This window comes from Acinonyx jubatus, chromosome B1 (genome assembly GCF_027475565.1).
Source record: "Acinonyx jubatus isolate Ajub_Pintada_27869175 chromosome B1, VMU_Ajub_asm_v1.0, whole genome shotgun sequence".
Taxonomy (NCBI): Eukaryota; Metazoa; Chordata; class Mammalia; order Carnivora; family Felidae; genus Acinonyx; species Acinonyx jubatus.
Genome location: NC_069382.1, coordinates 63,512,595 through 63,525,395, shown reverse-complemented (window position 1 = coordinate 63,525,395; position 12,801 = coordinate 63,512,595). Strand labels below are relative to the sequence as shown.

The 12,801-nt window shown below is 33.3% G+C and overlaps 1 protein-coding gene across 2 annotated transcripts in view; it reads right to left on the bottom strand.

Annotated features, from left to right (window-relative positions):
- The window catches only part of NAF1 (nuclear assembly factor 1 ribonucleoprotein), a 75,738-nt gene that overhangs the window by 36,794 nt on the left and 26,143 nt on the right, over positions 1–12,801 (bottom strand). For both annotated transcript variants that reach the window (XM_053216757.1, XM_015063707.3), the window contains exons 5-7: positions 8,807–8,967; positions 5,367–5,418; positions 1,749–1,851 (exon numbers count right to left, since the gene is read on the bottom strand). In XM_053216757.1, coding sequence (XP_053072732.1) covers positions 1,749–1,851; positions 5,367–5,418; positions 8,807–8,967 — 316 coding nt within the window. The remainder of the gene's footprint in view (positions 1–1,748; positions 1,852–5,366; positions 5,419–8,806; positions 8,968–12,801) is intronic.

The window sequence follows — 12,801 nt, the reverse complement described above, 5'->3', positions numbered from 1 at the left end:
ATTGAAAATGAAATACTTAAGTGTATACTAACAAAAAAAAGTACAGGATTTATATTCTAAACACCACAAAATTCTGCTAGAAAAAAACAAAGAAGATCTAAATTAATAGAGATATATACATGTTTGTGCAATGGACTCAATACATACAGTTAACATATTAATTATCTCCAAACCAATAAACAGGTTTAAAACAATTCCCATCAAAATCCCAGCAAGACTTTTTGTCGATATAGAGATTATTAAAAATGCACATGGAAAAGCTAAGCAACTAGAATAGCTAAAATAACTTGGAAAACTGTTAGAAGAAAAAATAAGAGAAAAATCTTTTGGAATATATGTCTGGACAAGAAATCCTCAGACTCCACAAAAGAAAATCAATTATATATTAGGGATTCATCAAAACTAAAAATTTTTGTTCTGCAAATGGCTCTCTTGAGAGGATAAAAATACAAGCTACAGGCTGGAACAAATTATGTACAAGTTCCCATAACTCAAGAGTAAAAAAAGCAGAAATACAGTTACAAAATGGGCAAAAGACATGAACAAATACATCACTGAAGAAGATTTACAGATAGCAAATAAGGACATGGAAAGATGTTCAAAATACTTAGCCATTAGGAAAATGCAAGTTAAAAACACAATTAGATTATCACTACACACTTAATGAGAATGGCTAAAATAAAAAATGGTGGCAAAACTAAATGCTGGTGAGAATGCAGACAAACTGAGTCACTCATACACTGGTGATGGGAATCCAACTATCATATAATCCAGCAATTGTACTCCTAGACATTTATCCCAGAGAAATGAAAACTTGTGTTCACACAAATACCTGTACACAAATATATAAAACAACTTTATTCCTATAACCCAAAATTATTACCAACCCAGATGCCTTGCATGACTGTTAAACAACCTATAGTATATTCATACCATGGAATACTACTTTGAAATGAAAAGAAACAAATTTGACAAATAAAACAATCTGGATGAATCTCTGGGAAATTATGCTAAGTGACAAAAACCAATCCCTAAAGGTAAATATTGTATGGCTCCGTTTATATAACCATTCTTGACATGACAAAATATATTACAGAAATGCAGAAAAGATAAGTGATTGCCAAGAGTTAAGAAGGTGGGAGGGAGGGAAGTGGGAGTGACTATAAAAAAGGCAACATGAGGAGTGGTGGAAATATTCTGAATCTTGATTGTACCAATGTCAATATCCTGGAGGTTGTGATATTGTACTGTATAGTTTTACAAGATGTTACCATGTCAGGAAACTGGGTAACAGGCATGCCAGAAATCTCTATTATTTCTTCCCACTGCATGTAAACCTATAAAAAGTTTAGTTTTAAAAAAGGGAAAAGGAAACAGGAAAGGTATAATGAAAGAAAATGCATGTTAAAAAATAAAATACCTTGATTTAGATATTAAGTACTATATCATTTAATTCTAAACATGAAAGCAGAGGTTACTTAAGAAAAAAATACCTATACGCACAACTGACTCACAAGCTTTTATCTATCCCTAGAAGCCATTTTTACGTCCTTACGCTTAAAAAACTAAGGTTGAATACTCCTCATGGCTCTCTTCCATCACATTTCACGCCATGTAATGCCTCCAATGTTAGATGGATACCAGGAGGTAAAAAGAGAATTCAGAGGTTTCTTTCAGTTTTATTAGTAATGAACTTAACATAAACGTAAATGAAGATTAAAAAATCACTGTATATTGCATTTACTCACTTGATTCATTAGACTCAGACTTGAATTTTTTCCGGCCTTGAATCTGAGATTTTTTCCTCTGTTTGGCTTCTTTTTCCTTTTCATCATCACTGAAATCTAAGGCCTTGCAGAGGAAAATATATAGATTATGTCACATGGATTTACCAATTCATTGGCACATACTTGGAAGTGAGAAAAAGCCTATTATTTAACACTGACCCCAAATAATAAAAGAATGTTACTCTTTTTGATAATATTTTCTAGCAATATCTGAATTAACTCTTAATTAACACAGGCCAGAGTACTCAAGCCTTTTTATCTTTTAATTTCTAGAAAGTTTCAGATAGGTAACTTCTTTTCTCCCAGATTGGTAACTTTAAAATGCCAAACTTTAACAACCTTCAGATACAGATATTCCTTAGCTAGAAGACTGACCTCAAGTTTAAGAGTCAATATTCATCATAATGCCAGCTACCAAACAATGCTAAAGGGAAGGAATAGTTAGGAATAAGCAAATTACATAAATTATCAGATCTAATATAAAAAATATTCAAAAATTCATATATACCCATTATATGCCAGGTACTGTTCTAAACACTTGATAGGTATTAATAATCTTAGTTAATAATTATCTTTTAATAATATAATGTCAGGTATATTAAGGGTTATAAATAAATAATAAGGCACAATATGGGCAGAAAAATCACTGCGGATGCTATTTAGATTGGACTGCAGGGAAAGGCTGATTAGATAAGCAGATACATGATGATCCGACTTCCAAGAGGAAATCATTTTAAATTACAAATGGGAAGAGTCAGTCTTACTTACAAGAGTAAGAATTGAGATTCACTGTTCTAGCCCAAATACCAAAGCTTAAAAGCTATATATATTATGACTTCTTAGAATAATTTTATTATTCTATTAATATCAAAAAACAGATATGTTTTACTTACACAGGTTCACTGTGTATGCATATATATACATTAAGAGAAATAAAATGTATATGAAAGTTTTTTTATGAGACTTTCAGTATAGCCTTGCTGAAATATATTCTAGATCAAATTTTCCAAGAACCAAGAGTCCATATACCTCAGAATCTATAATCAAATTCGAAAATATCAACGTTAGTACCTTCAAATACATGACATTTTATTGCTGATCTCAAAGTGCTAAGCTTTTTAAGCTCATGTTAAATCTAATATCTGCCAAACACTAGGAAAGTATTGAGATCAGATGGAAAACACTGTTTTCCCTGAAGCTGTTCAAATGAGATTAAAAAGCCAATGAACAAGTGCTATGACTCAGTGCTATGTGAGTATAGGACTGAAGAAAGGAAAAAAAAAAGGGCAAGGGAGATGTTTGTTATGAAACTCAAGATAAATCTCTAATGAATTAGCAGTGAAAATAAAGGAAAGAGAAATTTCACGGAGAATATGTGAGAATATGTGCAAAGGCATGGTATATTTGAGACATGAAATTGGTTCTGTAAGGCAAAGTGAAAGCTGCTTATATAGAGAAATCAGATGATGAAACTGGAGAATAAAGAACCTTATGAGCCAGTCATTGGGCATGTCCTAAGAGCAGGAGGCCGGTATTAAAGGATTTTAATTGGCATTGGTTTATTTTAGAGAGTGCTTTAGGTAATAATTTTGCTATCATCTCCTAAGGTCAGAAAAAAATTCACTGTTTCTTGTATACACATTAATTGAAATTTATACTCAAATACCTTACTTCAACTACAAACTACATATTCACGTATCAGAAATGAATATGGAAATGAAGTACATTCCTTATACATAATCTATGATTAATGTCAGGCAATAATTCTATACTACAAAATTTCATCATAATAAACTTTAAATCTCAAGAAGTTTTTTCTTATTACAGAAATAAGGGACAGTCAACTACTTCAAACAACAACAACACAAAAAAACCCGAAAAACCCCATGAAGTATGCTGGGTTTTCATTTTAAAATTAACCTAATCATGCCAATTTTATAAACAGTTAATATTACCATAATTAGCAAGTTCAAAGCTTAGGTCTAAAACAACAGGGATGTATTAGAATATTTGCATTTCACAAGAAATATGTTAAGACCTTTGTGAATTTTCTCAAATACTTTTTTTTTTTTTAACGTTTATTTTTGAGAGAGAGAGAGAGAGAGACAGAGCGTGAACGGGGGAGGGGCAGAGAGAGAGGGAGACCCAGAATCTGAAGCAGGCTCCAGGCTCTGAGCTATCAGCCCAGAGCCCGACATGGGGCTCGAACTCACGGACCACGAGATCGTGACCTGAGATGAAGTCGGACGCTTAACCGACTGAGCCACCCAGGCACCCCTTAAATACTTTAAAAACATACAATTTCAGTATGAAGATACCCTAAAAATAACTAAGAACACTAAGTGAACCTCAGAGCCTTAACAGAAATCACATGTATACCTAACATAAATTAGAAAACATAATCCCATGGTAATGTGGAATTAAACTAGGATCACTCACTGGTTAAGTGACTCTCTAAGGGAGTATTACCTGATTCATGCCTCAGCAAAATTAGAAACTAGCATGATTCTTCACCACTGCTTAAAAACATCTAAAATGAACAAGTTAAATCTACAAATACCAAGAATTTATAATACTGAGAAACTTCATCAGAATTAGTACATTTAAAAATTCTCATTTATAATATTCTTTCTTTACACTGTATAAATTCATGCTATTTTCAAGAAGATATATACTCATTGCTGCAATTTTTGTATTTTAATAACTTAAAAAAAAGAAAATTTGCCTAACAATCTCCATGGAAAGTTAAATAATCATTACTCCTGACTATTCCACATCTCTAGAAAAACTGTCAAGCTACTTTGAGACATAAAACTAATTTGGCTGACATGAATTCAAGAAAGAAAATCAAGAGTTCTCTTTTTAGGGAGGTAATTCTAAAAAAATGAAGAGGTAGGTAGATTCTAAGCAATTTTTTTTTTTAAGTTTATTTATTTATTTTGAGAGAGAGACGGAGAGAGAGAGAGACTGACCATGAGTAGGGGAGGGACAGAGAGGGGGAAAGAATCCCAAGCAGGCTCCTCACTGGACAGGGTTGAAACCCATGAACCGTGAGATCATGACCTGAGCCAAAACCAAGAGTCGGATGCTTAACCGACTGAGCCATCCAGGTGCCCTGATTCTAATGATTTTGTACCTCCAAAAGTAAGGCAGCTTATTAAAATGCACCATTAATAAATGTCTTCATGCCCCCACGGTTAATTTACTAAATTAAAGAATAAAATTGTTTTCAATGATGACAATTCTTCCTTTACCAGCTGTCCACAAAACTGATTAAAAACATAGTAAATTAGGAGGAAACTGATAAACTGATAAATATTAAAATATGGCTGAAAATATTTTTTCCCAAAAATTTTTTAAAAAATACTTTCCCCCCCAATTGTTTTTTAGTATTTTTTTTCCTAAAATGATCAATCAAAAACTCTCATTGAGGGGTATAAAACAGTCACCTGGGAGATGGAAACATTACATAGGTAGGCCCAAGGACGGCAGTAAGGTCAGGTCAGGTCAGGTATTACACTTTATAAAATCAAGTCCTATATAATCTCTAAAATATTGTGTAAAGAGACTTATAGTTACTTCTGGTGGTGGTTCCTGATCATTCTTCCATGACGCATCTGATCCCCTATCCCTAGAAAGAGAAAATAAAAAGTCAAAAGAAAACAAGAAGTACTTAAGATTCTGCTAAGTGTTTATTAGTTAATAGTATAGAAAATAATGAAGTAGAAGACATGAGCTCAAACCTTAATTTTGTAATATATGTGAAAATGAGAGCAAAAAATAAAAGGACCAAGTGTATATTCTTCCCTTGTTTCAGAAGATGCGGAAAGCTAATAAGGAAAACACAAGAACTGGACACACATAAATATTAGAACCAGAGAACCAGAATAAGAAGCCAAGGCTGTGTGTGGTGTGCAGAGGAAAGTGGTTTTGCAGTTCATAAGCATCTCCAGAGGCGATGACTTTGATGATACCTGAGCTCAGTTCATAAAGTTCACTTCAACAAATGCTTATTCTACACCAACTATAGGTCAGACACAGTTCCAGTGTCAAGGATACAAAAATGACCAGGAGGCATTCCCTTATTTAAGATTTTACAGGTATAATGGTAGAGAAAACAACATGATATCTTCCTGTATTTACCTGAGGACTATCAATAATACTTCATGAGTAACCAAACCTTACTCCAACAGTGTTTCTCAAAAGAGAAGGCAGAAACAAGCTCTCATTTGGTAAGGAGTATTTTGAAGAGTCTGAAGGACAGTATAATCACAAGCATGAACTATTTTTAGTGGACAGTTTTATACTCTACAACCAACAGAAGTACATATATTATTAAGTAGGACTAGGATTTCTGAAAGCTCATCTTTATCTTTTTGATTTCTTAAGTTTGACAATATCTTGTTACTCAATTACATTAAAGTGTTACAAAACTTTAGGAGATGTCCTCACTGCTTTAAATTAAGTCTCAAAAATAAATGAGGTTCTCAGTTATTAATTCATTAAAATCATTATTAATCTACAATCCATAAAAATAAATGTACAGATGTCAACGGGCTAGCAGAATATGAAAATCATGAAGTCTGCTCTTTTGGTTCAAAACTTTGACCCTGTATATGAGGGCACTATCAATGATTTTTCTATTTACAAAAAAGCTGTTACTCAATAATTATTAGCTTACACCCATGCAGTTAACACAGTTCCAGGCCCCTTGTAACATATATGCCATCTCATGGCCTGGGGTGCCCTTAGCAAGAAGCTTAAAGACATAAATGGAGAAAGTTCCCCATTAGTATATTTACCACAGAAAATCAAAATCTACTGAAGAAGAGATCAAGCAACATTTCAAAAAGCACTTTGAACAAGAAAGTAAGCTCATGGGAAGCCAAAATTAAAATAGTCTTACTAGAGGTGGATAAACTAGAGAGGAGCTGAACTTCTCTACCTCAAAGGCAAGTACTCAACAGAGTTCCCATGCAGACATCAAAATACAGTCTAAAACAGAATAATCTTTGTCAGGTGGGGCTTCAGCAGGGTGGGCCTAATTTCCCAATTCTTTATTTTTTCTTTCCAGGACAAAATTCTTATTCTTGCAAATCAAGAACAAAAACTTCTTCTACTATTTAAAATCTACTCAGTAAATGTCTTCAGGAAATCTTTTTAAGTGTATCTGTTTTAAGCTAAAATATTTTATTTGTTAAAAGTTAAAATTATGGCTGAAGCACCTGGGTGGCTCAGTCGGTCAAGCGTCCGACTTCGGCTCAGGTCATGATCTCACAGCTCACAGGTTGGAGCCCTGTGTCAGGTTCTGTGCTGACAGTCTGAAGCCTAGAGCCTGCTTCGGATTCTGTGTGTGTGTCTCTCTCTCTGCTCCTCCCACCGCTCATGCTGTCTTTCTCTCAAAAATAAATTAAAAAAAAAAAGCATTAAAAGAAATTTTTTTAAGTTAAAATGATGCCATAACTACAGCAACATCCTAATATTTAAAGCAGAATGAAATACTATTTTAAGACATGATTTTATTTTTAACGTTTTAATTTTTTATTTTACTTTAGAGAGAGAGCATGAGTGGGGGAGAGAGAGGAAGTGAGGGAGACAGAATCTCAAGCAGGCTCCACACTCAGCTCGCAAAGTGACACAGGAGGCTGGATCACACCACTTTGGGATCACAACCCAAGATCCCAAAATCCAAGAGTCAGAATGCTCAACCTATTGAGCCACCCAAGCGCCCCTTAAGGAATGATTTTAAAACATGACTTTACTGTCTATTTAATTCACCTTTCTTTTTAGCAGTTATTCAGAAAAATCAACCTCACCAACTCAGGCAAAATGTTTCCCTCAGATAATTGTGTAGATTCCTAAACACGAGCTTAATGAATTATCAGGAACAAAATTTTCATCTCTAAAATGATAAATGAATTCAGAGACTTCATTTACTATGTAAATACTTAAGAGATTTTTCGCCATGCCATCAGGACTAGCTAGTACTTTTGATGTAGCTCCAAGGCTACTCACTGACTAAAGTTCCTGTATGTTCTGCAAAAACCACACTCCTAATGCTTCAGCTATACTTCAAGTTTCCCATCAAAAGAGAGCTAGACCTAAAAGGGACTTGTGTGTCAAACTGAATGCAAAGTATTTTTGGATTTAGGATCCCCTCTCCTCCCCCAATCTTTTGAAGTGTTTCTTCCACTCCTAATTTTATAATATTTTTAAATGGTTTATATTCATTTCATCGTTCCAAAGCATTCAACTTTTTTTCCCCAAAAAAGCTATTCTACTTGAACTATATGCCACTGATTTAATATAAAAATTAAATTATATAATTATAATAACAAGGTCAACTAATAAAAACAGCTCTACAGCTAACATCTGGCAACACAATTAACACATGGAAATGCAAAATTAATGAGTACCATAAACATGCAGAAATATTACTTCCATTATGCCATAGGCATCATTTAGCATCTTATAAAAGGGAGAGCAGTAGTTTGTTGGTTAAATCAACCGTTTATCAACTTGATACATAACTTTTCAGGGACATATTTTAGTTGTCTCTTCTAGACACTTACAATTTATAAGCAACTTGAAATGTACTCATTTTGTTTTTTTTCTTGGGAATTACAAAGTTTTATTAGTTAAGCCTATAATGTAATCCAAACTAAATAATTTTATTTAAAATGGAAAAGAATTCTTTTTGGGTGGTAATACTAATACTGAAATAGCATGTATGTTAGAAAAGTATATAATGGAAAAAAATATGAATTAGAATTCAGAAACTTTATATGGTCCAAATGTATTCCTACTAGCTGACTATGTCTTTTTCGGTTAAAGATATAAATCATCTCTACCTGTAAAGTCTGATAACAAATTGTACCTTTCAAAGATTTTATTAGGAAAATAAATGAACTGTTTGGAAGACAGATTATTTAACAATAATGAATGAACTTCACTGAAAATTATTCCTAAAATATAAACACCAGATAGGCAGACAACTAACATGTCAATAACATACTTACTGTTTAAGTTTTTCTGTGAATATGTATTGGGTGAAGTCTTTCATTGATGGAGCAAAATACATAGTATCCTTTATTTTAATACCTTTACTCTCAATGTGCTCTGAAGAATTAAAACGTAACACATAAAATGGATGTGCAACAGGTCCAAATATCTCAAATATCTATAAAATAGAAAAAACATAAAGACCTCCTTTAATATGTAAAAAAGTAATTCAAACAGTAATATTTTTTAAAAACTGGTAATTGTTATAATAAGGTAATTCTCTCATGTCAGAACAATAAAACTGTATTTCTATTTAAGTCATTTTTGCATAATCAGTCTTCATATTTTGATTATAAATGCATCAACTCAATCCAGATTTCCTTTTTATGAATTTAAAACAAGTGTAACAAGTTTGTACCTTATTAAATTCAAATCATTTTGGTGGTATACCAATTAGATACAAATTATCATTTTTTTTAATTATTCCTCATTTAAGTTGTAAAGTATGAAGAAAAGAATTACAATGGATAACTTTTGAGAAATAAAATGCTGTGTCACTTGGACTCTTATGACACAAAACTTAAAAGCTAGCTTCTGCTTTAATGGGTATTCAATCATTTCTGCTGTTCCCATATGGTAGTTAACATTTTCATAAAATTAAACCACAACTGTTTCTAATTTAAAACTTAGAAAAGTAGATTTGAACTTGAAGTTGCTTATTTTTCAAAAACCAAAGAAGCTATACAGCCTTTAACTTTTATGTAAAGCAAGTACTTTCAGTACAGGCATATTTTATTTCCGAAAATGTTTTAAGAATGATAAAACAAAGCCTCTTGCTTTCAAGCTCTTCTCAAAAGAAATACCTAAATTTTTAAAAATAATGTTTCTGGTAATAAATGTATGTATGTTATAGAAACTGGACATGACCAGTATCAGTGTAGACTTCTACAGTCTTTTTTTCTATTAATAAATTTTTCCTTTTGAGACCACACTGTAGTTTTGCATACTACTCCCTTTTAAAACCAAAGGTTGCATTAAGTTTTTCCATGTTCTTCGTAAGTATATCTTGGTAGCTATAGCACACTCCTTTATAGATCTGGCACAATATATTTAACTTGTCTCCCAGGACATTTAGGAAGCTTTCAATTTGCTCAATATGATGAATGATGCCATGATGAGTATATTTTTATGTAAATTTACATAGTTCAGGTTTCCTGAAAATTCATTGGTAAGTGGCAGAATTATTGGAGCCAAGAGTATGATTACTATTAAAACTCTGGATGTAAATTACAACTTTTGGGGCACCCCTGGGTGGCTGAGTCGGTTAAGCGTCTGACTCTAGATTGTGAGTCATGATCTCAGGAACCTTGAGATCAAGCTCTGAATCAGCGCTAACCCTGCAGAGACTGCGTGGGATTCTCTTTCTCCTCTCTCTCTCTCTCTACCCCTTCCCCACTGTGCCCTTGCAGTCTCTCAAAATAAATAAATAAACTTAAAAAAAATTACCAAATAACTTTCCAAATAGCTTTGATCATTTTAAACCAACTGCACTGAAAGTATGTTTTAGTAACTTCTCAGTTCTTGATTTTTGATAGTAAATATTCTCATTTTATTCTCTTCCGTATACCATTCAAGGTTTTATTAAATTTTCAGTTAGGCATAAAACAGGCAGGGTACCAATATTCTGAAGACATGATTACCCTAAAAACAACTAGTAGTATTCAATACAAGTGGCAACATATTCTGAAATAACACTAATAGCATAAAAAATTTAATCTTTTTTTAATTTTAAAAGAAAATAGCAAATTTGCTTTGAAAGGATCTAGATACAAAGAGCAGACCTCTTCCAACCAGAACCGCAAAGGACCGAAGGGATATCCTGGAGCAGGACTCTTACTGGTTTACATTACATAAAGTAACAGATTGTCTTGTCACTTTTTTAAAAGCCTTAACAATTATTGGGGCAGCTGGGTGGCTCAGTCAGTCGAGCATCTGACTTCAGCTCAGGTCTTGATCTCATGGTTCATGAGTTCAAGCCCCACATTGGGGTCTCTGCTGTCAGCCTGCAGAGCCTGCTTCAGATCCTCTGTTCCCCTCTCTCTGCCCCTCTCCCGTTTGTGCTCTCCCCAAAATAAGTAAATATTTAAAAAAAAAATTTAAGTCTTAATTCTTTTTTAACTTTGATAAATATAGACAAATCTCATTCTTCAAAGTTTGGACAGGGATAAAATGAGTTTTTGAAAAATTTCCTATAAAAGTATAATAATCATTGTTTGCAACCTGGTACATAAAACTGTTTCCCAAGGAATGGTTCCCTGGATAAATAATTCCATATCCTGAGAAATGATTTCACTAGAGCAATGCCTTAATAGCCTCAGGTTTATATACAGACTAGTTTGAACTAACATTCAAAATTCTTGGATAAAAATCAAAGCATGCTTAGTTCACTATTGTTAAGATCCTAAGTGTTGATCAGCTGTATCTATGAGAAAATCATTATAAAGTTTTAAGTAAAATAACACCACATACATACAACAGGTGACAGGAAGCTCCATTAGTGAATCCACATATGGCTTACACAAAAACTGAGAAGTATTTATGCTACTAACTTGAATAGCCACAGGAACACTTAACTGAGTTCACATAAGCAATTTAGCTAACCCAGAGTTATAGAAAAAAAAGGGGGGGGGGGATTTGACAATATTTTAAACTACTATCAGCTTCAAAGTATAGAATTTAGACTGGCTAATACCTGAAAGCTAAACTGTGAAGAACGACTTCAGACAAAGTAGGGCTCAGGCCAACCCCACTTTACCTCACAGTTTTACCCCTACTCAGTCTTCAGACCTGCCCTTGAGGATTCTGCAAGAAATCCTGACTACAGATGGAAGGAAAGAATGGCTGAGACAACAGTGTGAGAAACAAAACTTAGGATAATGATGTCTAAGATATTTACTTTAAGGAACGCAAAAAGCTTTCTTTATACTCTAAATAGTACATATTCCATAGAAATACTCACAAAAATCTAATCCAACTAATGTTTTATACTTGCCCTGTCATTTGAGAGGTAGTTTTCAGTGTCCTTCCACTTGGCTCTAGAATATACTTACCATCTCTTACTTAAAAGCAGTATCTTTCTGCTAAAAGACCTCAAAGGATTCCTGTCACACACAGAGGTCACAAACACACACCACTACACCACATTACACAGATCTAGCATAGGGTCTGTTAGGAAAACAACTGACAAGAAGAGAAGTACATTCATTCCCCAAATTCTCATTCTACAGCACAGTCCATGCTTAGATGTTCTACACGCAGCCTGGCAAAAGTTCTAGTGGCTGGGGGCCAGCATGAGACAGCTGGCTAAAGATGCATCGAGAACACTCCACAGCCATAAAGAATTCTCCTATCAATTACTATTTTGACTTCCTATTAATAAAAATGAAGAAAATAAAGAGTATTCTAGTTCACTGGTTAGATTAAATGATTATTTCAATCACCCTGTGTATTATTACTTCACAAGCTGCTGGGGGAGGAAAAAAAAAACCACTGTATCAAACTATACTTCCAGAAAATCAACACATACTACCAACCAGACTGTAACAAAGTATTCTTTAAATAAAGAATCTTTAAAAAGATCTTTAAAAAAAAAAGATCAGTAAAAATTTCTGCTCAATATTTGACAGGGAAAACATTTCATTGTTTCATTAGAAAGTAAAGTACATAATAATTAAAAAACAAAACCTGTTCTAACAAATACTGAAGACTAAGTGCAAAACAAACAAGTAATTCATGTTATATAGGGATAATACATTGCACAGGTTGGTCAATTTTTAAATCCCCTGGTATTAAAGAGCTAAACATTAAAAATAAAATTTTATTCATTTATCAAAAGGAACTATTCATCATCAGGATTAAAGGGCAAAAGGTAGAAACACAAATCCAAGGTCACCTTCCTTATATCAGTAGGGAAGGGGGAGGAGGTTTAAGGGAAATGCATCAGAAGACCAAA